This window comes from Drosophila pseudoobscura, chromosome X (assembly GCF_009870125.1).
Source record: "Drosophila pseudoobscura strain MV-25-SWS-2005 chromosome X, UCI_Dpse_MV25, whole genome shotgun sequence".
NCBI lineage: Eukaryota > Metazoa > Arthropoda > Insecta > Diptera > Drosophilidae > Drosophila > Drosophila pseudoobscura.
In genome coordinates this window covers 31,620,196-31,648,092 of record NC_046683.1, presented here as the reverse complement: position 1 = coordinate 31,648,092, position 27,897 = coordinate 31,620,196, and the positions used below count along the sequence as shown (strand labels likewise).

Below are 27,897 nucleotides of genomic sequence, written 5' to 3'. Positions count from 1 at the left end.
AAGCCTCGATGCTGGCATCGCAAAATCCGTGAATTTCCAGCGTAGCGTCTGGAAGGAGTACAAGCCGAGGAAATTCAAGCCGACGAATCTGACCAAAACTGGTGCATATTTCCTGCCACTCGGTGTTCAGTGCGACTGGAAGGCTTTCATCCCAGGACAACTTCTCTTGGCACAAACGCTGGAGAAAGACTTTGGATTTAGTAATTACGGGACCAGCTGGTCCGAGAGGATCGTAGAATCGCGCTATGGATGACAAAACAGAGCGCCTGCAGGAATTCAAAGAAGATTGAAGGGCCGAGAGCGAAAATAATAGTAGATCAGAAACCGGATCCCACGCAAGTCCTAAAGTTTTAGTCACATGGCTGCCATCGTCGAACTTCAAAAATGTTTCCTTGTCCTCTTCCGGAACTCCATCCAGCACAGCAGGGACGTTCGAACACCGTTAGTGTTAGTGCTTAAGAATTCGGATAGCCTCTTCCTGAGAGCTGGCTCCAGATATCAAGTCATCCACGTAGAAGTCACGGGGAAGGATATCAGCTACAACTGGAAACGCCATCTGCTCGTCCATTGCCAACTGATGCATCGCTCGCACAGATAAATAGGAGACATGCTTCGTCCCATAAGTAACGGTGTCCAATTGAAACACACGCAAGTCCTCTTCCCTGGAGTTTCTCCACAGAATACACTGCAAGTTGCTATCCTCGGTCGAGACTCTTACACAACGATACATCTTACAGATATCTCCGGTAATCGCAACGGCGTATGACCGAAATCGAGCAAGAATATGAAACAGTTTGTGTTGGATTAGGGGACCAGCCACTAAAACGTCGTTCAGGGAATATCCAGATGAGGTTGAAGCGGATCCATCAAAAACGACTCGAAACTTGGTCGTAGAACTATCTTCCTTCCTGACGCAATGGTGAGGCAAAAAATAACACAAGTTGCTGATTGACTAGCAGGAACCTGAAACATATGGCCGAAATCAAGGTATTCCTTTATGAAACATCAGGGCGACGATCTAACTTTCTCTCAAGGGTCAGGAATCTACAATGCGCTTGATTGTAAGGTTCTCCCAGGAGATTGAAATTATATTTAGCTGGCTGACGAACATAATAATCGCCATTTATGTAATCGACGGAAATGCTGGACAAAGTGTGCTTCACAATCTAGCTCTTCTTTGGTAGACTTTACTATTGGTTCGATGCAATTTTCTACCTCCCAGAACCTCTGAAGAAGCACCTCAAGCCGATGCTCTGGATTATTATCCTCAGCAGCTACGGCCCGAGCGCGAGAGACCATCAAAGAGGAACTTTTTAAACGAGAACAACCTCCAGACACGACCCATCCCAAACGCGTTTTCTGATTTGAAGGCAATCCTGGCAGTAGCTTGACCTGACCAACACACAGGAATTCGAAAAACAAATTTGCGCCAATTAGCAGATCGACGCGCTGCGGCTTATAAAACTCCGGATCAGCTAGTGGTATGTCAGATGGAATGTTCCAGTTTTGAGTGTCAATTCCAAAGCTTGGCTATCGATCGGTTATGCTAGAGGCTACAATGGCAGTGATGAGAGTTGAGTAATCCAATGAGCGAGAGTGCAGGCTAACGTTGTCCGAAAATCTATCCGTGACGAAGCTAGGCGACTGCCTATTCCCGAGACTGCAGTCGATGATTTCATTTTTCGATGCTGAAGCAGATTCGCGAAACTAGAAGTTATTAGATGCAACTGGAAGTCGGAATCCAGCAACGCTCGGCAGGGAACTAAAACTCCGAAACGATTTTTGACGAAGACCGTGGCCGTGGCAGGTAAAACAACATCATTACTGAGATCTTGAGCAATACGGGCAGACGCTGAAGTAGTGGGCTCAGTGGTATGCTCAGCCGGCGTAGACTCAGACAGCGCAGACTGCGATGGAGTATACGGCGCTGATTTTCCTTGGGCTGAAGTATCTTCAGGGCTACCGAAATGCAGGAGAGTATGGTGCCTACCCCGGCAGGTACGACAGTTGCTCGAGGTTCACATAATTAATCGATGCCCTGTTCTTAAACAAATTTATACACAGGAAAAGCCGCTTGGCTTCTTTATGGCGATTTGTTGCGGACAGCGCTATAAATTTCTGACAGTACTGGACCTCGTGAGCACTCTCGTTGCACAGCGCGCAGCGTGCTACGGTTTGTTTCCAATGTGGACCTCGAATTATTATGATTTCTACTTCTGCCCACCTGACCGCTCGACGCATAGCTTGCCATAGAAAAGTTCATCATCGTCTCCAATGATCTGCATCGCTGCACGACAATACATCCTGCGATCTGCTCAGTGGTGCCCAAACCCTGGAGCGCACGCATATGTGAATTGAACTGGTCTGAGAGCTCCCGAAGCATGACCACTGACCCAGGTTTCTCAGCCTGGAGCGCCAAGATCTCATTGATGTGTGCCTGTAAGACCAATCGCCGATTATTGAATCTGTTTTCCAACAAATCTAATGCCGCAGCATAATTGCCATCTGAGATTTCCAGCGACCGAACAGTCTCCAATGCCGAATGCCCGCAGACAGGAACGCAAATGCTGGAGCTTTTCTATGTTTGTTAAGTCCGGATGGCTGTCGATGATGGTGGCAAACATTGAATAAAAGTCCGTCCAGTTCGCATACCCGACGCTAATCGTCGGCAATTGTATAGGAGGCAGTGATGGTAGTTGTCTACGGTGAGGTAGAAATTGCGAGCCGGCAAACTCAACCGTATGGTTTCCTCCAGCCAAGGCAGAATGAAGCGGCATGCAGCCGCTACTTTTAGCCATTTCCCTCATAATCGCAGCCTCATCGAGCTGGCAAGTGACTCTAAAATGTCACACAATCCACTGTGAATTTTCGATCCAATTCCTCAAGCTCGCCGTGAAACATCTCAAATTTGTCGATCAACTTCTCGACTTGCTCTTGCTTTACCACGAGCATGTAGTAGTCACAGTCCGACGACTCATTCCGCCAAGCGGTAACTAACCTTTTCATTTTCTCGCATAATTCCGTTGACTTAAGCTTCAAAAAAGACACCCTATCCTCAATAATAGATCTGACCTTCCTAAGCAGTTCGCTATGCAGACATTTCACCTGGAGAGTGGGTGAAGAGTTCAGCTTTAGCGCCCACCAGGCGATACACTTTGAGCCCCCAAGAAGCCAAAAACAACGGGGCCAAAGTGGAAGGATAGTCTATTGGACGTCGTAGCTTTCTCGGATTCCTTCAGGGAAGACCAGTGGAGCTCAGCGGACGAAGACGCACGGGAACTGACGCCGAGGATAGCCGACGCATGCGACCAATCCATGCCAAGGAGGAAGCCATCTATACGAGGAAGAACTTGCTACTGGTGGACGCAGGAAATATGCGAGCTTAGAAGGGTTTGTCTCCGAGCGCGACGGCGTGCCCAAAGAGCGAGAGGCCGCTGCGCATTCGAAACCAGGCAAGAGGAATTTCGCACGGCAAAACATGGGCTGAAAGTGGCGATCAAGAGGTAAGAGCGACTGATTCCGCCACAGCTGCGACGAAGCAGAGGTAGACCCCAGAGGTACTGCTTATAAAGTAGTCACCACAAGGATCCGAGGAATAAGCGCTCCTACCCCGACGTGCCAGCAAGTGCTGCATAGGATCGTGGCAGCGCTGTTCCCCAGGCACCCGCAGAAGCAAGAAAATAACCTGGACTAGGAGGAATCACCATTCTTGGACGTTGAAATGCAATGACTAAAAGGTCAAGCTAATGTGCTAAAAGGGAATGGTTTACAGAGTCGAATGGTTTACTAAAGTCGGTGTAAATAACATCCGTCTGTAAGTTACCTTGAAAGCCTTTAATAATGAAAGAGGTAAACTCTAACAAGCTCGTGGTGGTTGATCGCCGCCTTATAAATCCATGCTGAGTGGGAGATATAAGTGACTTGCAAAGATGTTGCAAGTGCGGAGTTAATAACTTCTCAAACATTTTAGAAATAACGGATAACTTTGATATACCTCAATAATCTTTTGCATCAGACTTGCTACCTTTTTTATGGAGAGGAACTATAAACGATTCCTTCCAGATCGGAGGAAAGCAAGAAGAATCAATGGACAGGGTGAATAGTTTAAGCAAGGGTCCACACAGTGCCTCCACAACCTGGATCCCCGTCTGGAGCCGGTAAAAACACCGGCTTAACTTGTCGAAGATCATGAAGTAAAGAACATTCATTTATCAAGGGACTGAAAATGCCGATCGACCTCGGTAAACCGTATGGGTACGGATGACCAGAGTAGCTTTCCTCAGAATATGTTGTCTGTCTGTTTACGACGCAGTAAAACTTTTTAGAGTGCTGAGAAAAACTTGTCTTGCATCGAGACAGGTAGTTCTTATAGCATTGAGCATTAAGAACTGAAAATTTTGACCGAGCTATTACATAGCGAGAGTGAGAAGTAAGAGAACCCACTTCTTGAAATTTTTTATAAATTCTTGATTTTAAGTTTTTTAGACTGGATAACTCTTTGGTAAACCAAGGGGGTTTTCCAGATCTGATCGGACAAGAAAGCGGGACACAAGAATCAAAAAATGTGCCAAGACCATTGTAAAAAATGTTTGTGCCTTTTATGACTCAGTGCACAAGTACAAAGCGGACCAATCCAAATCCCTAATGAGGTTATTAAGCTTCGCAAACTCGGCTTTACGAAAGCAGCAGACACGCTCAGGTAGTCTACTCGACCGATCCAATACAGTTGGTCCTATATCTAGCGGTAGGCGTCTTCAGGTATAGTGAGCGGAAGGGCTCGGGTTAACAACACTATGGTCGGATCCGATACAAAGCACAGATCAAGCAATCAACCCATGGAATTTTTCGCATGGTTGACTTGAGACAGGGACAGATCAACAAAGTCATGTCGTGACATGGGCACTAGGATACTAGACTCGTTTACCGTAGACCAAACAGTTCCTGGCAAGTTGAAGTCACCAAGAACTATCATACGATCTTTATCAGATAGCGAAGAAGAAACAGCGGTTAAAGCGGACAAGTGCTGCTCATAAATTGAAATATCCGAAGAAGGTGGGATATACGAGCAAGTAATGAATATAGCTAAAGCGGGAAGAATCAGTTTTACACACAGGAATTCCAGTTCCTGTTGAACTTTGACTGTGAAGTGTTCCGACGTGAAGTTAGAGTCCACTGCAATCAGAACCCCTCCTTCACGTCGAGACGAACGGTCCTTTCTAAAAGTTGTGTACCGACCGGCCAAAACCTCGGAACTAAGAATGTCCGGCTTTAACCAGGTTTCAGTAAACACAATAAAGTGGGAAGCAAATGCAACACTATCCCGGAAAAGGATGCTGAGCTTACTACGCAAGCCTCATACATTCTGATACGTTACTAAAAGAGAAGTTAGTTTTTTGGAAAGGTGGAAGTAAGACGGGAAGTTGAGGAAGAGGAAGTTGAGGGTGGCACGCTGGAAAGATTTGGAAGCGATATGGGGGCCTATTCTTCTTCTTAGCCTTAAACTCCTTCACCACCAAATGCTCCGGCCAAAATTTGGCAGAGCAAATAGTGTCAAAATGAGTTGGGGAGATGCTTATCTTAAACGACGCTATCTCCCTGGCATAAGAGAAGTTAAATTTCTCCACCTTTAAACCCACGGCTTTTATTTTGCTTTGAATAAAAGCAATTACATCATTAGATGTGAGGTCAGGGGCCAGCCGTGAAACAAAAACTTGTCGTTTTGGTGGGACTCCCACCAGTGGTTTAATCACCACAGGCCTAGTACCTGTGGTGGCAATATCCGGAGGTCCGGAACGTCTATTTACTGGTGGGATCGGGATAGACGGGACAACTAGCGAACGTGCGGACACCACGGACACGGACGCTGCAGACGTACTTGGCTGCACATTCTCCGAGGCGATGAATTCGGCTACCGAATCTGCATCGCCAGCAGCTGTCGTTGCCCTTGGAGTGGTAAACGAGATCAACTGCTGCACACTTGGAGTGGTCGGAGTCAGTTTTTCGGCGGCGCACGGCTGAGTGACGGTTGGCACTTGCAGATCCCGCGGATTGACCTTTTTGCGCCTCGGAGACTCATTCAGCAGTTTTAAACCGCTAAACTGAACCTCCTAAACTGAACTGAACCTCCTCCCGGAGCCTGCCTTCTACGGCTTTAAGAAATATGCAGCATTCACGGAGAATATCCTCCCAGCAGAGTCGCTGATAAGCTTTATGACAGCATCGGAGGAAAATTATATATACGTGTACCGTCTCATTAAGCGCATCTAAAATGACCTGAGACGATGTGAGAAAGAGCGGCATGTAGCGAAGCAATACCTATCGGTGATCCCGCGGGGGGAAGAAGTGGTGTTTGGTGTGTTTGGGGGTGGTTTTAGTACGTATGCCTTGACTCGAGCAAGGAATCGTGCATGCCAAAGGTACGGGCCATTGGTATCTCATTGGTATGGATAACTTATGTGGTCGATGACACTGGTTGAGATGGCAATTAGTTTAGACCTTTGAATGCTATATTAGTTTGTGATTGCACTGATGGATTATTTATTGCACAATCACGTCGGGGTCACCAAATGTTAAGCTATTAAGCGTTTTTAATAACTGTTGCAATTTTGAATTTAATGAAAGTTGAGAGGTTGTATATAATTCACAATTTATTTGCAAATGTAAACCAACTTATCGCGTATGTACATATGGGGGAATTTTAATCTAATAGCTGCGATGATTAGCTCTAACTAAAAATGCAAGGGCTGACGGACCAAATTGCCGGGCCATGTGCAGCACGCATATGCATATGCGGTAACAAATGATCTTTACAGTGGTCGTTGGAAATGACAACAACAAAATGCATTTCCTTTGGGCGGCACCACTGGCAATAATTTACAATATTAAGCTGCTTGACCTGACAGACAGATTGTATTAATAAAAGATGAAACCTGTCACCCAGCTAGATGGCCCTTGGGAAAAATAGAATAATTTCATAAGGGTAGGCACAATAGACTCAGAGAAGTAACTATAAAACATCAAGATATGTTGATAAAACGACCTATAAGTAACATTTCTCCATTGGCCGGAATTCAGTCAGAAGAGCAAGACTCAGGAATGACTCTAAAAGAGACCAGAAGTACACGTAGCAGTCCTTAAATGTCCAAAAGCTAGGACTAATGGCAGCATTGTTAGTGCTTGTGTAATATTGCCAAGTATCAAATGCAAACATTGCTTGGAGCCGATGGGGGACGTTTGAAATAGTCGCCTCATCCTGGGATTTAATTTTTTATTATAACATGGACCCGTATTGTTGCGTGACCTTCGATCCATGGCGGCGATTATTAGTTATTGATCTTAATTATGAAGTCTAGTGTAAGTTAGACTAGGGCAAAGCGGCAGCGCAATAAAAGCTCGCTCTCTCGCTCTTGGCGAATTCGCCCCGCTTTGCCACCGTAGGTTAGCTAGAGTAAGAGATTTTGAATTGTGAAGGAAATATAGTTGTTCGCCAAACTTGAAATAGATCGAGCGTATCCATTTTCGCCCCGCCGAATAAATAATTAAATTACAGCCACCCAAAGTTTTCGGTTAATTCATTAGAAAAACTCTTCTAATTTTTCAGGGCGCCCCCGGGTGGACTGTAAAGTGAATTATAGGCAACAGCAATAAGTGACAGTGACACAAGAAATTGCAGTATATGCAAACATATTCGTTGCCCGCGTGTGTGTCAATCGGCAAACAATTTGCATATCATCGCGTCGGTCGCGCCAACAATAATTTTTGTGCAAATTTCTGCTACCGCCGAGGGATGCCCTGCGATAAAGACAGGAAAGTAGCAGTTGGATTCAAAGATCCAAAAGAGGAATCAGAGGTATTTGTGCAGAAAATTGAAGGCTGAGCAAAAGACATTCAGATCTCTCTTTGAGGTGTCTTGTGCTGAAAACATTGCACATCGCCTTCAATTCTAGGCACAGACGTATGATATACATATAGTAGAGCTTGATTGCATGCATTTTATTAGTAATTGCATAAATATAACTAAGCACACATAAATACATACATATCGACACATACAGACATATGTGAACCGCTATTTGGACGCAACAGTTATATGTACATACATCTATCGTTTACTGCAATCACTGTCGCACTGTAACGGGTATATTCTTTTCGGCTGTTACTTGCCAAGTGACGCGCTACCCTGTATCTAAGGGGTATATTGTTTTCGGCTGTTACTTGCCAAGTGACGCGATATCTTACATTCTAAGGGTATATTGTTTTCGAACGTCACTTGCTACTACTCTTTCCCTTGATACCTCGTGCCTTGACATTCAATTAAAATTCGTTTTCGATTATTGTTTTCGTTCAAACATTAAAAAAAATAATATTAAATAAATAAATAGAAATAATTGTGGTTTGTTGCGTAAAATCTACATACACAAATATTATGGCAGAAAACAGTAAATCTACTTGTGGAGATAATGTTTTTTATCCCCAATCGGCCGACTAATTATTTCAATTAAATAAAACTCGGCGCAGAAATAAAATTGCGATATGTTCTTTAATGAGTGACATCCAAATTGCAAGTGTGGCTTGCCTGCCCTATACATTGCCGCTCCGATCTAAGCGCAGCTTCGCTCGGCCGACGTCGGTAGGCAGACGCAAAGCGGAGATAGCGAAGAGCGAGCTGGCAGAGAGCGTTTAGCAGGGCAAGCAAGCGCAAAGCTTTAACAAACAAATGAGTGACATAGACATAAGTAACAAACAAAATAAGCGGCTGAGGGCCAAGAATTAGGTGCTATTTGGTAAGCAGCTAATCGGCTGCGTTCTGCTCCTAACATTAACCCCCCGTTGGAAGGCAAAGACTTTCAACAGATCCATCCTGAAGGGGCAGAACCGCTATTTTTCCAACGGCCCTCTTGAAGATGCTTGCTTGGGCGCAGCTGGCGACTACGCTGGGATGCTCGTCGAACGCAGCAATCGGCGCTTCTTTACGAAGGCGGCTTGTCGTGATTACGTCTTGATCATCGGGAACCTCTGTAATTGCATAGAATGGCAGGAAATTTGGCAATGTAGAAATTGTTGAAAGTTGAATTTCATTTAGCGTGGATATGTAGGTTTTTAATATATCGAAAAGTTCGCGCTGCAGTTCCTGATTCTCCGATCGCAGTTTTTCCACTTGCACCTGGCACTCGAGCAGCTGCTTCCTGCATTGCTGCTCTAAGTTTTGGTACTCCAGCGTTGTGGGCCGAAAATCGTCATTAGAGATGGAGGAGGAATTTTCAAAAGCGGCTAAAACTGCACGCTTATTCTCCGAGCTATCAATGCTTCCTGACACTATCCAACCAAGTTTTGTCTCCTGCAATGTTGGCAATTGGTCTGATAGTCGAATCTGTCCGACGCACATTAAATCGAAGAACAAACCACCACCTATCAACAGATCGATACGTTGGGGCTTGGAGAAATTAGGATCAGCTAGTTTTAGATTATTCGGCATGGGCCAATCCTTTGCGTCTAGGCCGAAGTTAGGCTGCATTTCCGTAATTGAGTTGGTGACGATCTGTAGCAACACGTTCTGGCTAGGCTGAGATTTCTGGATCGAGGGGGGAGGGCTAGAACACCCGCTTGCTAGAAGCACAGTCGCGGCCTCTTGTTGGATCGATTCCTCGACCGGTGAAGAGGAAGATGAAGCACCAGTTCCCGATGGAATGTGGAGTAGCGTGTGATGTTTGGCCTGGCAATGCCTGCAAAGTCCTGACCTGCACCTCTGCAATTCATGGCCTTTGTTGAGGCAGTTCAAACACAAGCGGCTCTTCTTTGCTTCTTTGTATCTTTCAAACGCAGAGAGATTCAGGAATGCCTGACATCTAGATATGTAATGCTCGGAGGAATTGCAATGGTTACATATGGGGTTAGGATGGTCGTTACTGGAGGTGATAAGGGTGACAGGTTTGTCTTCTCCCACCTGTTGACTAGGACTTGTTGCCATGGCTGATCCCAAATTCTCCAGCATCCGACATCTCGCTTCCAAAAATGAGGCCATGCTTGACCACCGAGGCAATCCTGACGTCGGCAAGTTCTCTTCCCATTTCTCCTTTGTTTTGTGGTCCAGTTTCGTGCCTATGATGAAGATCAGCAACCCATCCGTAATCTCCTGCGGGGTCGCCAAGGTCTGAAGTGCACGCAAGTGCGAATTGATTTTGTCGCTGAGCGCGCGCAAGCCGATAGCTGAGCCCTTCTCCACCCCTTGCAGCCCGAAAATAGCCTTGACGTGTGCCTGAAAATGTAGCAGTTTATTATCGAATCGCAACATTAGTAAATTCAACGCCTTGTCGTAATTCTCCTCAGAAAGTTCCAAGGAACGAATCGTATCCAGCGCAGCACCATCTAGACATCCACGAAGATATTGGAATTTTTCGATGATTGGGATACGATGGTCTTTGTGCACCATTGTCGAGAACATCGAGTGGAATTCTGGCCAATCCATGTAGTTCCCACCGAATCGCGGAAGCTGCAACTCGGGCATTCGAGAACGGCCTATACTATTATAGACGAACAACGACGAATTCCCCTCGAGAGTATGCCGAGCTGTTGAATTGGCAACATTTACCGTGCGAGCAGCCATCAACTCCCGCGACAGCCTGGACCTAACCTTGACATAAACATTCGCAAAGTCCAGCCGGGCATCATGGGCTAACTGCAGGAAATCCAACCTTTCAAGGCTCGTTTGAGCGGCATCGAAATCCGCATTCATTCGCTCGATTTGCTCTAAGCGAGAGCGAGCTTGAAGTTCTGCCTCATCTAACTCGGCAAGCTCTTCCTTGGTGAGAAAGCGATCCATGGCCTTTAGTTGGCGCGCGATGGACTTGGCCTTGTGCCTGTAGAAATCTACATCACTCGGCATTGCTGCGTTCGCGACATTGGTAGGCTCAGGTGCTGCCATGTTGAGGTTTTAAAAGAGTCACTCAGCACGACCGAAAAAAACACCCTGTATACGTATAAACGTGGGAAACGAAAGCAAAGGGATTACAGCTAATGCCTTTAGCTGTGCGGCTGTGCGAGCTGTCCGATTCCCCTTTGTACTCAGCTTGTGTGTATTAGTGAGTTCGCTGCACTGCACTGACCGAATTGTCGCGACAGAGAAATTAATAGCCAGCAATGCGTGTATGTAGGTGTATGTAAGTATGTTTTAGCACCGAATTGTGCTTAACCGCCGAAAATTTGTTAAGGCTAACGAATGTCGATCGCGAATGATAATTAATTGGGGTCACCAAATTTTATGTGGAGATAATGTTTTTTATCCCCAATCGGCCGACTAATTATTTCAATTAAATAAAACTCGGCGCAGAAATAAAATTGCGATATGTTCTTTAATGAGTGACATCCAAATTGCAAGTGTGGCTTGCCTGCCCTTTACATTGCCGCTCCGATCGCTAAGCGCAGCTTCGCTCGGCCGACGTCGGTAGGCAGACGCAAAGCGGAGATAGCGAAGAGCGAGCTGGCAGAGAGCGTTTAGCAGGGCAAGCAAGCGCAAAGCTTTAACAAACAAATGAGTGACATAGACATAAGTAACAAACAAAATAAGCGGCTGAGGGCCAAGAATTAGGTGCTATTTGGTAAGCAGCTAATCGGCTGCGTTCTGCTCCGAACACTACTCTTAAAGACTTAAAGATGAGACTCAAAAGTCGAGTAAAAAGCATTCGCCGCTTAGAGGATCGATTAGATCAAGGGTTGATTCCTTTGCAATTACCGGAATTACAATGTAGAATTGTTTAAATGCTTCAATTGAAAAGGCTAACCATTTGCAGGAGCAAATCGAGGACATAACAGGTGATGATGCATATGCAGCCGAGTTGGAAGAGCTGACGATTGTACCAAGGGAAAGATAATGTCGCTTATCGCCGCCTTTGATGCAGCAAGCGAGACGAAGTCAGTGTCTTCTTCAGCCCCAACTCATGCTAGACTTCCGAAATTGGCATTACCCAAATTTAGTGGTAAACACTCGGAGTTCAAAAATTTCATTAGCCTTTTTGAGAGACTAGTTCATAGCGACAACAGTATACCGGTGATCGAAAAATTTAATCATTTGATTTCGTGCCTCTCCTATGAAGCATTAGGAACAATAAAGGCGTTCCAAGTCCCCGAGGCAAATTATGAAAAGGTCATGGCTGGCCTAAAACGAGTATATGACAACGATTATTTGATTTTCACGAATAATATTTCCACATTGTTCAATCTGCCGATAATATCGCATCAATCTGCATCATCTCTAAGAACTCTAATAGATACTGTTTCGTCGATTTACGGATCGTTACTGTCGATCGGAGATGATACAAAAATTTCGAATTCAATGCTCATTCATCTCGTTTTAAACAGAGTCGACACAGTGACGAAACAAAAGTGGGATGAACAGCTTACTTATGAGAAGTTGCCGCTTTGGTCCGACTTTGAGAAAGTCTTCGTCGATACCAGCATCTGTCTGCTGAAGAATCGACCAAGCCAAGGCAAGACAAAGTCATGCCAAGCAAGCAACATAATTGCAGTTCATTTGCTTGTTCTTCCACTTCCACCAACAGTAGAACTCAGCAAACTTGTAGCTACTGCAATTCAGGAAACCATGTAGTGTCAAATTGCCCTTCATTTTCGCGTCTCTCGGTGATGCAAAGGTTTGAGTTTGCTGAGTCGGCATCCCTATGCATTAATTGTCTGCGAAAAGGCCACGCTGTTGTAAAATGCAAAGCCAATAAATGTCGAGTGTGCAGCCGCTCACATCATACATTATTGCATCGATACACAGTGTCGGCTAATAGTGTCGCGTTGCCACCACCTCAAGAGAGTCCTTCTCCTCCATCAAATCAGAATCAACCTTCCACGTCACATGTTTTGCATGCGACAGGGTAATTCTGGCTACGTCGATCGTAAGCGTCCGAGCTAAGAGCGGTGAACACATTCTGGCCAGAGCTCTGCTCGACTCTGGATCACAAACAAATTTCATTACCGACCACCTCGCTAATCGCTTACAGATCCGTAGAGAGGAGTCCTGTATTAACTTGCTTGGAATTGGTGAATCTAATTCTCAAGTAAAGGATAAAATACACACAGTGGTGAAGTCGCGAATAAATGGTAGTGAGTTCTCCTTTGATTTTTGGATCCTGAAATCAATTTCAAGTTTTCACCCTGACCAGTCAGTGAATGTGACTGACTGGCGAATCCCAGAGAACCTACCACTGGCAGACCCTTATTTCTACAAGCCACAAAGAATAGATATGTTAATTGGAGCAGAATCGTTCTTTGAATTATTAGCTGTTGGTCAAATTAAACAAGGTCCTGACTTTCCAACTCTTCAGAAAATCCTTCTTGGTTGGGTTGTGTCGGGAAAATATGTTTCCAGGAGTTTTGCTCCTCAAATTACAAACAGTTTGAGTTGCAGTGAAGAGTTGCTAGTATCCATCGATAGGACCTTGAAAAAGTTTTGGTCACTGGAAGAAATGCCATCTACCAAGAAAATTGCCACACCTGAGCACAAGCTATGTGAAGAACACTATCGTAAGACGACTCAGGTACTATCATCAGGTCGGTTCGAAGTAAGGCTCCCGTTTAAATCAGATCCAAATTGTTTAGGCAACTCCTTTGGGGTTGCGAAACGGCGGTTTTTGTCGCTTGAAAGACGATTGCATCGTGACCCTGAGTTGAATAAAATGTACTTGGAATTCATGGAAGAGTACCTCTCCTTAGGTCATATGTCTCCTACTGACAATACGATTCCTTCTACTCCACACTACGTAATTCCTCATCAGTGTGTTCTGAGGCCCCAAAGTACGTATACCAAGCTCCGAGTCGTGTTGGATGCTTCTTCCAAGACGTCCTCACAGGTGGCCTTAAATGACATTCTGATGGTGGGACCTACCATTCAAGAGGAATTATACTCGACACTGCTCCGTTTCCGTCTGCACAGGTTTGCCTTGACTGCTGATGTTAAAAAGATGTATCGCCAAGTGATGGTGAACGAAGCGGATCGGCAGTTTCAGCTCATAGTGTGGAGAAGAGATCCTTCTGAATCCTTGAGATTATACAAGCTCAACACTGTAACCTATGGGACTGGACCAGCCCCATTCTTAGCTATCCGGTGTTTGAAAAGGTTGAGTGAGTCTGCGAAGCTCTCATTCCCTAAAGCTGCTAACGTTATTGGGTCCGACTTTTACGTCGATGACTTGTTGACTGGTGCTGCATGCGTAGAGGAGCTATGTCTCAGGTTCTTCAGACCGCAGGGTTTGAGTTGACTAAGTGGTTTTCAAACTCACCCGAGATCACCGCATCTGAGAGCACAGCCAAACCCATAACAATCTCGGATTCAGAGTCGACAAAGGCGTTAGGAATCTCATGGTTACCTACTGACGATGCCTTTAAGTTCAAAATTGACAATTCAGTTATGGGTCTCCGAGCGACAAAACGACATCAAAGTTGTTTGACCCCCTTGGTTTATTAAGTCCTATCGTTATAAAAGGCAAGATCCTATTGCAGGAGCTTTGGCTTAACAAACTAGATTGGGATGAGTCGATCCCGCTGCATTTGGAAACAGCGTGGAATAAGTTGAAAAATACACTAGCTCAATTGGAAGACATATCCATATCTCGGTTTGTGTATTCCGATCCGATGTCAACGGTTCAAATACATTCCTTTGCTGACGCCTCCATGAGAGCCTATGGAGTGTGCGTCTATATACGTAGCAAAACTGCAGAAGGTTTAAGAATATCATTGTTGACTTCGAAATCCAAAGTAGCGCCGCTCAAGAACAAAACGCTCCCAAGGCTTGAGTTATGTGCCGCTCACCTTCTCGCAGATCTCTGTCACAGAATCAAGCCCCTATTAAACGTGCCCATTGAACGAGTCGTTTATTGGTCGGATTCAGAGGTAACTCTCCATTGGATCCGGTCTCATCCATCGTCGTTGTCGACTTTCGTTTCAAATAGAGTGGCTGAGATTCAAGAGTGGTCAGATGATGCTACGTGGCGGCATGTACCCACGAAACAGAACCCAGCAAATATTGTCTCAAGAGGTTGTGACGTCGACGAAATCGTTCAGTCAATTTGGTTCGAAGGACCATCATTTCTGAAAGAGGAAGAAGAAAACTGGCCCAAGAACGCTCATTTCGAACACTCCGATGATCTTCAACTGGAAAAGAGGAAGACTGCGGTCGGGCTGACCGCGGCTGTGCGAAGTTCGGAGCTGTTAGATGTCATCGAGGGATTCTCGTCACACCTCAAACTGCTTAGAGTGTTCGTGTATGTGTTCCGCTTTATAAGAAAATGTAAAGACCCAAGCCTAAAATTCGAAAAAACTATCTCACCGACCGAATACAATGAAGCCTTTGATAAAATTGTCGAAATCGTCCAGCATCACGAGTATCAAGGAGAAATCGAAAAGGTTAGGAAAGGATCTACAATTGGTCCTAGTCTTCAGCGGTTGAACCCATTCATCCATGAAGACACAGGGACTTGGTGTAACTTTTCGTTGTTGCGAGTGGGGGGGCGACTAGCCAAAGCTCCTATATCATACGATGCCAAGTTTCCTCTGCTTTTGACTAAGCGCTCGCAATTCGTGCGAAGCTATATTCGTCATCTGCACCATTCGAATTTTCATTTCGACCCACGAGCACTTGTGAACATCCTTCGACAGAGCGTTTGGATAGTGAACGCTCAGGAAGTCTGCCGTCAGACAGTTCGATCGTGTATGCGCTGTTTTAAATGCAAGCCTCGATTGCTGACGCAACTCATGGGGAATTTACCCGCAGATCGACTCCGTGCTCTTCGCCCATTTTCAATTTGCGGCGTTGATTTTTGTGGACCAGTGCACACGACACGGAAGGCCCCCATACAAGTCATACATTGCGCTGTTTGTTTGTATTGCGTACAAGGCGGTTCACCTAGAAATAGTTTCCGATCTAAACACTGACTGGTTTTTGCTGGCTTTCCAAAGGTTCGTCGGTCGCCGAGGATATCCCCAAGTCGTCCATTGCGACAACCGGACGAACTTCGTCGGAGCGAGCCGCCATCTCAGCGCTCTGCGGATCAGGCTCAAGGAGCAGGAGACGCAATTCGCGACTTTGCGTCAAAAAACGGATGCGAATTTGCGTTCATACCGCCGCGAGCTCCTCACATGGGAAGGCTATGGGAGGCAGGTGTAAAAACTGCCAAGAGCCTACTCCTACGGGCAGTAGGCAGCGCGCTCCTAACCACCGAAGAGCTCGCCACAGTCCTCGTCGGCATCGAGGCCATAATGAACTTGAGGCCGCTGGGAGCCATCAGCCAAGATCCAAGCGACGGCGAGGCCCTAACACCCGGGCACCTGCTGACAAGCGGGTCGCTCATCGCCCCCCCAGCACTGCGGACTCCGGACCAGGAGAGTCTCAGTAGCTTGCGGCGATGGCGACTTGTCTCGTCAGTCAGGCAAGCGTTTTAGCAGCGATGGTCCCGCGAATATGTCCTGGGGCTGCAAATTCGGGGCAAATGGCACCAGCAGCAACTGAACCTCGAGGAAGGAGACCGCGTCATCGTGGCCGAGGACAATCTGCCGCCTCAGGAGTGGCTCGTGGGGAGGGTCATCGCCACGCACGCAGGAGAGGACGGCATGGTCAGGGTCGTCGAAATAAGGACTAGCACTGGAGCGGTTTTTCGGCGGGCCATACACAAATTAGCGCCGCTCCCAATGTGTTGAAGCCGATGCAAGCGTTCAACGGGGCCGGTGTTGCGTGACCTTCCATCCATGGCCACAATTATTAGTTATTGATCTGAATTATGAAGTCTAGTGTGAGTTAGGCTAGGGCAAAGCGGGAGCGCAATAAAAGCTCGCTCTGTCGCTCTTGGCGAATTCGCCCCGCTTTGCCACCGTAGGTTAGCTATAGTAAGAGATTTGAATTGTGAAGAAAATATAGTTGTTCGCCAAACTTGAATTAGATCGAGCGTATCAATTTTTTCGCCCCGCCAAATAAACAATTTAAATTACAGCCACCCAAAGTTTTCGGTAATTTATTAAAAAAACTCTTCTAATTTTTCACGTATTTTCAAATGATAAAAAAGGGGAAAGAATTGATTGGGAAAATGAGAGTTGTGTGTGGTAAACTTTATACTTATGAAGATCAATGCAATAATGTTTTAGATCACACGAAAAGAAAAATTGAAGACCTGGAGGAAAGTAATAAACTTTTCATGACTCAGGAGAATTAAAGAAAGAAGCGAGCACTATTTGAGTTTATGGGCTCACTTTATCAGATATTGTTTGGGATAATGGACGCAGGAAACAGGGAAACGTTGGAAGGAAATATGAAAAATGTATTAGAAAACCAACATAACATAGATGATTTAATTAATAAACCAACATCAGTGGTAGAGACAACGGTAAATATCCTCAAAAGAACTACCAAGGAAAACATTACGGAAGCATTAAAAGAAAGTTTTTATGTGTACAAAGAATCTATAAATTTCTTTATGGTTACAAAGCAACTACATAAGCGATAAAATTCAATCAGCAGTTATTACTCTACTGATAGGTATTAATATTGGTAGACTCAATTGACTAAAATGAAAGAAATCTCATTACAAACATTGGTGCTTCCAGGAAAAGGAACAGCCTATTAACAGCGAAAGGAATTTTTTGTTGATAACAAATTAATTCTGAATGTGAAGATTCCCCTGTTTGGTAGACACGCATCCCATTTGTTTAGGATAATTCCGATGCCGGTTGAGCATGAACAAAAATTGGTCAAAGTAAATTTCAGCTCCAAGTATTTAGTATATAACTTCGAAATTGATTCCAATCATTCGCTGAATGAAGCCACCTTGAACAAATGCCGAAAATGGAAAACGAATAGAAGAGTATGAGAAAGTAGTTGGCCTTGCAATGCCAATGATAATGCTTGTGAGATAGCTACTTTCAAAGCAAAAGGTAATTCAAATTGCGTTTATAGGAAGATAGCAGAGACAAGGTAATTTTGGGTCGAATTAGAAAGGCGGGGTAGTTGGCTCTTCAAAGTTTCAGTACTAATGCTAGATGTAGTAGCTCAAATCAAGAACTAATTGATCTTCTGCAAGAAGGAATTTTAACAATAATACATGGTTGTACTGTGCGAACCGATGATAAAATACTAGTACCTCACCACAGTATCTAAACATAAAACTACTACCCAATTTCATCCTTTTATATAAGTAAAATACCAAAAATTGTTTGGAATCCATTAACAGTACCACTAATTTATTTATTTATTTATTTTTTATTTAGTCGGAAGTCGGAATCATAATAATAATAGTATTAATAATCTATGCCATAAGAAGAAATAAAGTAGGTTCACAAGGTTCAAAAAGGTTCACAAGAATCAAAATACAAAACCATGACACTCTCTGCCCTTTGCAGAATGTTCAAACATGAACATATTATCGTCAAAACCATGCCACTTTCGGCCCCTTGCAGAATGTTCAAAAATAAACATATTATTGCACACATTCACTCATGTATCCAAAAAAGTGATCTCTATAGAAATCACACAAAGTAGATAAGTCAAAACTGTTCGGGTGTCAACAAAGATCTGCAACCCATTAAAAGATACTACAACAAAACACAAGTGGAAAAAACACAACCAATGCAGTCCTAAAATAACACTAATGGAAGCATGCACTCAAATAGACACCCGCAGTAAAATGTATCCATTGCGTAGGTCTAACAATAATTATAGAATACAAAATTTTACCTCCTACCTCACTGTCAAATCAAATGTAAGGATCTGATTTTAAGAATAAAACTTAGTTACAATTTAACTCGCAAATTTCTAAACTTTTCTTTTAAGATCTTAACAGCAACAAAATAGGAACTTTTTTCGCAGTGAACAAACCCGACTTTTTCTGAAATGTTTGATATATTTATACATAAATATTTAAAATATATATAATTATATGATATATATTTTTTCTAGGTTTCGTTTTTTTTTTTTTAATTTTTTAAAGTCTGCTAATTTTGTACTGTTTTTTTATAGATTGTGCCTATTTGTTTCACATACAGCTGCGCCGAAAAAAATAGCACCAGGGGACTAATGTTTCTATATTGACGGATTTAGCTTAAACAATGGTTCTAATGAACGTTGTTAAGACTAATATGTAAACTTTAAGGTATAATTTATCGTATCCCAGAGCACTGGTATGATTTGCAAGCTCCAAATGAAAATTTTTGAAAAGAGAAGAATTTTATCCGAAATTTGGGCACCAACAAAAATAGCACCAATTTACAAAGAAATCAAAAAACTATAAAATACAAGGAAACTTCCCAAATTTTTTTGTAAAATATGATACTTTAGTTGTATTTAAAGGTTGGCGTTTTTTTGTAAAACCTTTGGCAGCAACAACAGCAGCTCAACATATTGGCATTAAAGCTCACCTCATTTTCGCATCTTTTCCTTGGGATATTGGTCCACGAACCATGCAGAATACCCCAAACATATTTAATGTTCTTTGATTCCGCATTAGAAACATATTTTTTAGCTTGACCCAAAACATTAGCAATGGGGTTCAAGTCTGGAGACTGAACAGGCCAATCTATTGCACTAAGTGAATTGTGCTCGAACCACTTTCGAGCTCTCTTTCTAGATCGTTTTGGGTCATTTTCCTGCTGGAAGACACAAAACAAGTCTATTTCGTATTCTGCATAAAGCAGAATCACTGTTTCTTTGATATTGACATAGACATGTTGATCCATAATGGGGTTGTGCCATGTATTGGTTCACCTGCATAGTACGAAAATCAGGCCCATACGATTTCGCTTGCTTTTCTATGTCTAATGAATTTACATGTGAGTCAGGGGGTTATATTCTGCATTCGGTAGTCGTTTCACACAAGAACAAGACCTTTTTACACCAAAAAATAAGTTTTGGCTTTAGTCGGACCACAGGATGTTTATCCATTTTCCTTGGCTCAACTTTAGTGCTATTTTGCACACCAAACTTTTTTTGCCCCATGCCTTTCCGTGAAAAGTGAAATTTTCCTCGGACTACGAGTACCCATTTTACGTTCTTGTATACAAGATCTAACTTTCCTGGTACTTGACGATTTTTTAAGATCCTTGCTTTAGCTCTGTGGTTGACTTAAATGGGTCCTCCTTGCTCTCACGAACCAGTAGTTTTAGCAGAAATGGGGATATCGCGGCCTTTCCTCCACGTGTTTCTTGTTGGAAACATATTTAAAAGCATTGTTAATCTTTTTTTTTGAAGAACCGACACTTTGCCCCACCTTAGGATAGGTCCTGCCTTCTGAAATGAAAGTTTTGATCCTTTGGCTTTTTTCCTCACTTTAATGCTTTCCAAGACCCATAACTACTTAAATTTTGTAACTTTCTTGTCACAATCACCTAAAGCCACCGATTTTTAATTCAATCAAGAACTTAAAATATCAAGAAGCTCAGGAAAGTAGAAGCTTTTACATAAAACAGTTACTGGTGCTATTTTTGTTGGTGCTCTATTTCGCTCTTCTTTCGCAAAATTGCCTAATGTTATAAGAACCGTTAGAATTGAGAGAGTAAGCACACTTCTCTCAGAGAGGAGACATATAAAGCTACATTATATTGCAGTAAAGTCCAGCAAATGTTGGACAGTGGTCTTGTTTTGAACGAATAAAGACGGTCGTCACTACTGGTGCTATTTTTTTCGGCGCCACTGTAAGTATCTTACGTCTGGCTGTATTAAACTTTGCAATACTTAAAAGCTGATAAATGCACTTATATCGACCCTAAGGGCTCGCGCACACTATAGCTGAAAGCGGAGCTGAAATCGACGCTGAAGTCAGAGCTGAAAGCTCAGCTGATCTGAGAGCTTTTCTCAGGCAGAATCAGCTTGCAGGTGTGTACATTGTCGGCTGATCTGATTGCTGAAAGCCACTGCCTCCCTTTGTCTATCTCATTAAGTGGCATCAAAAGATATCATTATAATTATTATTATTATATTGTTAATGAATTATTACTTCACAGCACGTACAGTAGCCAGACGGAAGTTTTCTTCGTTTTTTTTTTTTTTAGTTTAGTGTATTTTAACCACATTTCCGTTTAGTTTGTATTCGTATTACTTTTATTTTACGAATTATTATTACATTTTTACATTACATTGGTAATGGTAAATAATACAACTTTTTTGCCCAATTTATCGCCTTCCAGAAATTATAGAAATAAAACTATTATTCAAATTTTTTTAATAGTCCCGCTTATTCCCCAGCACTGGGTTAACCGTAATTTCGCTTAACAATGTTGTGCAGCCCATTTTCGATCACTTATTAACCAATACACTTGAACAAAATCAGCAATCAGCTTGCTGAAAAAACAAGCATGCTTGATCGATCAAACTAAGCTGAGCTGATTTCAGCGAGCTTTTTCAGCTCAGCTCAGTCTGCAATGTGCGCACTTGCCCTAAGGTCTCGCGCACACTGTAGCTGAAATCGGAGCTGAAACACTTTGCAGCTTAAGTTTACTGTCCGGACAATCATAATAGTTCTCATATTAAATATATAGGTTCTCGTATTTTGAAAATTGCGGATGCCATAGATTTTCGCTTTTGGGGCATGGAACAAATTTGAAATACACCTGTGTTTTTATGTTCACAGGAGGCACACATCTGCTCTAGCTCTTTGAGATCTAGGCGCTCATCAGGACGGATTTGCAGACCTGTCTATATCCACTCTTTCATTAATGCTGATTAAGAATATATACAAATTTGCGGTCAGAAATGCTTCCTTCTGGCTACATTTCCACGAATATAATATACATCTGTACTCTTTTAGCATTGGATAAAAGAAAACCTTTTTTTTTTTAATTTTATAGATAGAAAAATCATACCACTATTTCACGCTCCTGCTCATCCCCCTTGCATTTATATTCCTTTAGAAATATTTCTAGCTCCTTGTTTCGTTCTAGTAACGTTTTTCCAAGCTCGGCAGCAAGCTGCAAATCTGCAAAGAATCCAAGAAAAGTTATTTGGCTCATAAGAGAGAGTTTCAAGTCACGAATTTGTAAACAAAAAATGTATATATATAAAAGCAGTTCGTATTAGTTACGCCATTTATAACTCAAGAACGGCTTAACCGATTTGGCTGAAAATGGATGGGGAGGATAGGATTTTATCCCGTTCGACCGCGTTCCCGTGTGGTCAAATGATAGAAACGTCAGCACCGGCTTGGCTGAGTTTTTCAAAACGTGAATCATTATTTGAATTTTGAATCAAAACAGAAACGTGTACGCGTTTGATATATATTCGTGCTTTTTTGTTTGGATTTTTTATACCCGATACTCAAGATGAGTATCCAGAAGGAATCGTATGTATATATAATATATAATCGTAAAGTATATATATTATTGATCAGCATCAATAGCCGAGTCGATTGAGCCCTGTCTGTCTGTCCATCTGTCCGTCCGTCCGTCTGTCCGTCCGTCCGTCCCCTTCAGCGCCTAGTGCTCAAAGACTAGAGCAACGATGTTTTGGATCCAGACTTCTGTGATATGTCACTGCTACAAGAATATTTCAAAACTTGGCCCCGCCCACTTCCGCCCCACAAAATGCGAAAATCTGTGGCATCCACATTTTTAAAGATACGATAAAACCAAAAACGCAGAATCGTAGAGGAAGACTATATGTTCTAGAGCGTAAAATCTCAACCAGATCGTATAATTATTATAGCCAGAATCAAGAAAACAATTTCATTCTTTCTCGCTCTGTCTCTCTCTAACAGGTTTCATGGTCGGTTTTGCCATTTGCAAAATATGAGTTCAAGGATCTCAGAACCTATAAGAGCCAGAGTAGCCAAATTTGGTATCCATACTCCTGTGATATCGGACCTTGACCGTTTCGTGTCCAAATTTCGCCACACCCCCTTCCGCCCCCGCAAAGGACGAAAATCTGGGGCATCCACAAATCTCAGTTCCCCCTCGTTTTGTTTAGGGTAACGGTGACATATTTCGCACTTTTGCTCGTTTACATGCATGCATCAGTCTGCTAGCCATTTTATTTAAGGCCACGAGATGAGTTGATAAGTGTTGCTCTTGTAAGGCACTTTGAGCGAGTTGTTGTAAGACTGTTTGTCGGTATATCTGCTGTGTAGATGATATACAGTGTCGGTCCAAGCATGCTAGCCTGTACTTGTGCACTGATGTCATACAAGGCACAAACACTTTTTACAATGATCTTGGCACATTTTTTGATTCTTGTGTCCCGCTTTCTTGTCCGATTGGATCTGAAAAACCCCCTTTTTTACCAAAGAGTTATCCAATCTAAAAAACTAAAACTCAAGATGTTATAAAAAATTTCAAGAAGTGGGCTCTCCTACTTCTCACTCTCGTTATGTAATAGCTCGGTCAAACTTTTCAGTTCTTAATGCTCAATGCTATAAGAACTACCTATCTCGATGCAAGATAAGTTTTCTCAGCACCCTAAAAAGTTGTACTGCTTCGAAAACAGTAAGCGTAGAACGTCCGCACACCCATCCTTGCTATAATTTTGTAATATGTCGGCTAAAAAATTATTATCCTTTGTGTATTCATTACTTGCTCGTATATCCCACCTTCTTCGGATATTTCAATTTATGAGCAGCACTTGTCCGCTTTAACCGCTGTTTCTTCCTCGCTATCTGATAAAGATCGTATGATAGTTCTTGGTGACTTCAACTTGCCAGGAACTGTTTGGTCTTCGGTAAACGAGTCTAGTATCCTAGTGCCCATGTCACGACATGACTTTGTTGACGGCTTGCTTGACATGTCCCTGTCTCAAGTCAATCATGTGAAAAATTCCTTGGGTCGATTGCTTGATCTATGCTTTGTATCGGATCCGACCATAGTGTTGTTAACCCGAGCTCTTCCGCTCACTATACCTGAAGACGCCTACCACCCTACTTTCGAGGTGTCGCTAGATATAGGACCAACTGTATTGGATCGGTCGAGTAGACTACCTGAACGTGTCCGCTGCTTTCGTAAAGCCGAGTTTTCAAAGCTTAATAACCTAATTAGGGATTTTGATTGGTCCGCTTTGTACTTGTGCACTTATGTCACAAAAGGCACAAACATTTTTTACAATGGTCTTGGCACATTTTTTGATTCTTGTGTCCCGCTTTCTTGTCCGATTAGATCTGGAAAACCCCCTTGGTTTACCAAAGAGTTATCCAGTCTAAAAAACTTAAAATCAAGACTTTATACAAAATTTCAAGAAGTGGGCTCTCCTACTCTACTACCTATCTCGTTGCAGGATACGTTTTTCTCAGGACCCTAAACAGTTTTACTGCATCGTAAACAGTAAGCGTAGAACGTCCGCACACCCATCCTCGCTATCATTTTGTAATACGTCGGCAAATAATGATCAGGCAATTGCCGATCTTTTTGCCCAGTTTTTCCAAACCACCTATTCTGAGGAAAGCTACTCTGGTCATCCGTACCCATACGGTTTAAATTAAATAAATTAATGTTCTTTACTTCATGATCTTCGACTAGTTAAGCCGGTGTTTTCACCGGATCCAGACGGGGTTCCAGGTTGTTTACTCAGGTACTGCGCCGAGGCTCTGTGTTGACCTTTGCTTAAACTATTCACCCTGTCCATTGATTCCTCTTGCTTCCCCCCGATCTGGAAAGCAAGTCTGATGCAAAAAATAATAGAGGTATAGCAAAGTTATCCGCTATTCCCAAAATGTTTGAGAAGGTATTAACTCCACACTTGCAACATCTTTGCAAGTCACTTATATCTCCCACTCAGCATGGATATATAAGGCGGCGATCAACCACCACGAACTTGTTAGAGTTTACCTCTTTCATTATTAAAGGCTTTCAAGGTAACTTACAGACGGATGTTATTTACACCGACTTTAGTAAAGCATTCGACTCTGTAAACCATTCCCTTTTAGCGCATAAACTTGATCTTTTAGGGCTTCCGCCCAACCTCCTAACATGGATTTCTATCTTTGTTCAAGGTCTCAACGAGTCCTCTTCAAAAACTCCCTCACTTCACCAGTAAGGGTTTCTTCTGCCCCTTACTTTTTACACTATTTATTAATGACGTGCCATCGGTATTAACATTATCTCGAGTACTCATGTATGCGGATGATGTCAAACTCTGTATCCAGTATAAGGAAATTTCATTTCATTCTCGCTTGCAATCAGGTCTCAATAGCTTTACGTCATGGTGTTGTGCAAACTTGTTACACCTTAATGTCTCGAAATGCCAAGCAATGGCATTCCATAGTTCTAGCCCCTTGTTGGCTTCCTATACCCTATGTAGTTGTTCCCTTGAAAAAATTTCCTCGGTTGATGATATTGGAGTTATACTACCACATTTCTACCATGAGCCATGGGCGTGCTTGGGTTCATAAAGAGGTGGTCAAAGAAATATGACGACACCTATAAAACAAAGACTCTATATCTTGCTAGTTCTTCCGATTTCAGAATACGGCTCTTGTGTATGGTGCCCTCAGTACAAAGTACACCAGGACAGTATAGAATCAGTACAGAAAAACTTTTTAGTGGACTGCTATTAGTAAATCTCCCATCCTTAGATAGCCGTAGAAAAATGCTTGGTCTGATTTTTATGCACAACTTGATCAGGGGTGAAATAGACAGCGCTGATCTGTTGAGCCGCATAAACTTCACGATTCCTTTTAGACTCACTCAAAATTTTATACCGTTGTTCCTTCCACTTTGTATATCGAATTATTCCTTGCATGACCGTTTAGGGTCTTATGCTCGGATTATAATTTCCTCTACCATATCATATCCACCACTAATTCTCTTTCTCTTATTAAATTACTAATCCTTACACACCTTTCTAGTAATTAGTAATTAATAATTGTAGTGGTATTATCATGTTTATTTTGAATGCATGTCTAGCTCTCTTAGAAACTGTCGTGATAATATTCTTCGAATATAAAAAAAAAAAAAAATACTTACAAGAAAAGAAACGAGGGGGAACGTTGTGAGTTGCTGCGGACACCGCAACTCTACAGTTATACCCGATACTAAGTCAGTATGGCTCTCCTCCGGCAGACGCCGCTAATATTAAACGACACGACAAAGAGTACGTGCGAGAGAGACAGAAAATCACTGCAAATTGATTTGTTTCCTTTCGCTATAAAAATGATCTGATCTGATCCAGATTCAGCAATCTGATAGATATGGTCGGTATTTATGATTCTGCTTTTTTAGTTTTCTCAAATATGCAATATTGTGGATGCAACAGATTTTCGTCCTTTGTGTGGGCGGAAGGGGGAGGGGATATTTTTGAGATATACGTTTTATAGTGAGATCTAACAGGATTGCGGATACCAAATTTGGTTACTCTAGCTTTAATAGTCTCTGAGATTTGTGAATAACCCCAGATTTGCATCCTTTTCGGGGGCGGAAGGGGGTGTGGCGAAATTTTGAAACAAACTCGTCTCGGTCCGATATATTAGGAGTGTGGATACCAAATTTGGTTGCTCTAGCTTTTATAGTCTCTGAGATCTAGGCGCTAATGTTTTACTCTAAGCAAAGCCGCCTATGCTACGTGTGTGTTAGAGAGAGACAGGGCGAGAAAAAATGAAATTGTTTTCTTGATGCTGGCTATAATAATAATACGATCCAGTTCAGATTCTGCAGTCTAAAAGATATGGTCATTCTCTACGATTCTGCGTTTTTAGTTTTCTCGTATCTTTAAAAAAGTAGATGCCACAGATTTTCGTCCTTTGTGGGGGCGGAAGTGGGCGGGGCGAAGTTTTGAAATATTTTTGTAGCAGTGACATATCACAGAAGTCTGGATCCAAAACATCGTTGCTCTAGCTCTTATAGTCTTTGAGCATTAGGCGCTGAAGGGGACGGACAGACGGACGGTCGGACAGACAGACATGGCTCAATCGACTCGGCTATTGATGCTGATCAAGAATATATATACTTTATGGGGTCGGAAACGATTCCTTCTGGACGTTACACACATCCACTTTTACCACAAATCTAATATACCCCAATACTCATTTTGAGTATCGGGTATAAAAAGCAGATACATCTGCTGAAGATTTCTCAGATCAATTGCTGACTATCGCCAATGGTCGTGTATGTCGAAGAATCGAGCTGATTGATTTAATTTCCTCAGAATTTCTGTAACTATGTCACACCAGAAAAGACGGGCTCATCATGGTTGAGTAAGCGATACATTTTAGCGGCTAAGATGTAGATGACCCTAACTACATAATTCAGAGCGAGATCATTGACTGTGCTACAAATGAAGATGAAGCAACCAACTATCCAACTGAATTTTTAAACTCCTTGGATGGTCCAGGCGTACCACCGCAAAATTTTCGCCTAAAGGCTGGCTCCGTAGTAATCATGCTTCGAAACATAAACCAACCAAAACTGTGCAACGGTACGCTTTTGCTGGTAAAAACATTGATGAGCAATTTGATTTACGCGACGATACTCAAAGGAAAATTCGAAAGTGAGGAAGTTCTCACTCCCAGGATTCCGATGATCCCAACAGATATGTCGTTTGAGTTTAAAAGACTTCAATTTCCGATACGTATTGCATTCGCCATGACTATTCACAAATCACAAGTCGAATCATTGATAGTATGTGGCCAGAATATGGAAACTCAATGTTTTTCCCATGGCCAATTATTTGTGCCATCTATACGGGTCGGAAGACCCATCTGCGATTTTTTGTTTTTTGCGCCAGATAAAAAAAAAAACTAAAAATGTTGTGTTACACAAGGTGCTTGACTAAAGAAAAGAAAACAAACCAAAAAAAAAGTAACGAGGTGGAACGTTGTGAGTTGCTACGGACACCGCAACTCTACGGTTATACCCGATACTAAGTCAGTATGGCTCTCCTCCGGCAGACGCCGCTAATATTTAACGAAACGACAAAGAGTGCGTGCGAGAGAGACAGAAAATCAG

The 27,897-nt window shown here is 42.8% G+C and overlaps 1 protein-coding gene across 5 annotated transcripts in view; it reads right to left on the bottom strand.

Moving 5' to 3' along the window:
- The window catches only part of LOC26534447 (cerebellar degeneration-related protein 2-like), a 140,510-nt gene that overhangs the window by 53,337 nt on the left and 59,276 nt on the right, over nt 1–27,897 (bottom strand). For 4 of the 5 annotated variants that reach the window (XM_033382727.1, XM_033382726.1, XM_033382730.1 and 1 more), the window contains exon 3: nt 21,838–21,950. In XM_033382727.1, the coding sequence (XP_033238618.1) occupies nt 21,838–21,950 (113 nt within the window). Of the gene's footprint in view, nt 1–8,975; nt 9,016–21,837; nt 21,951–27,897 lie in introns of those variants that run through there. The other variant, XM_033382731.1, reaches the window with a different exon arrangement.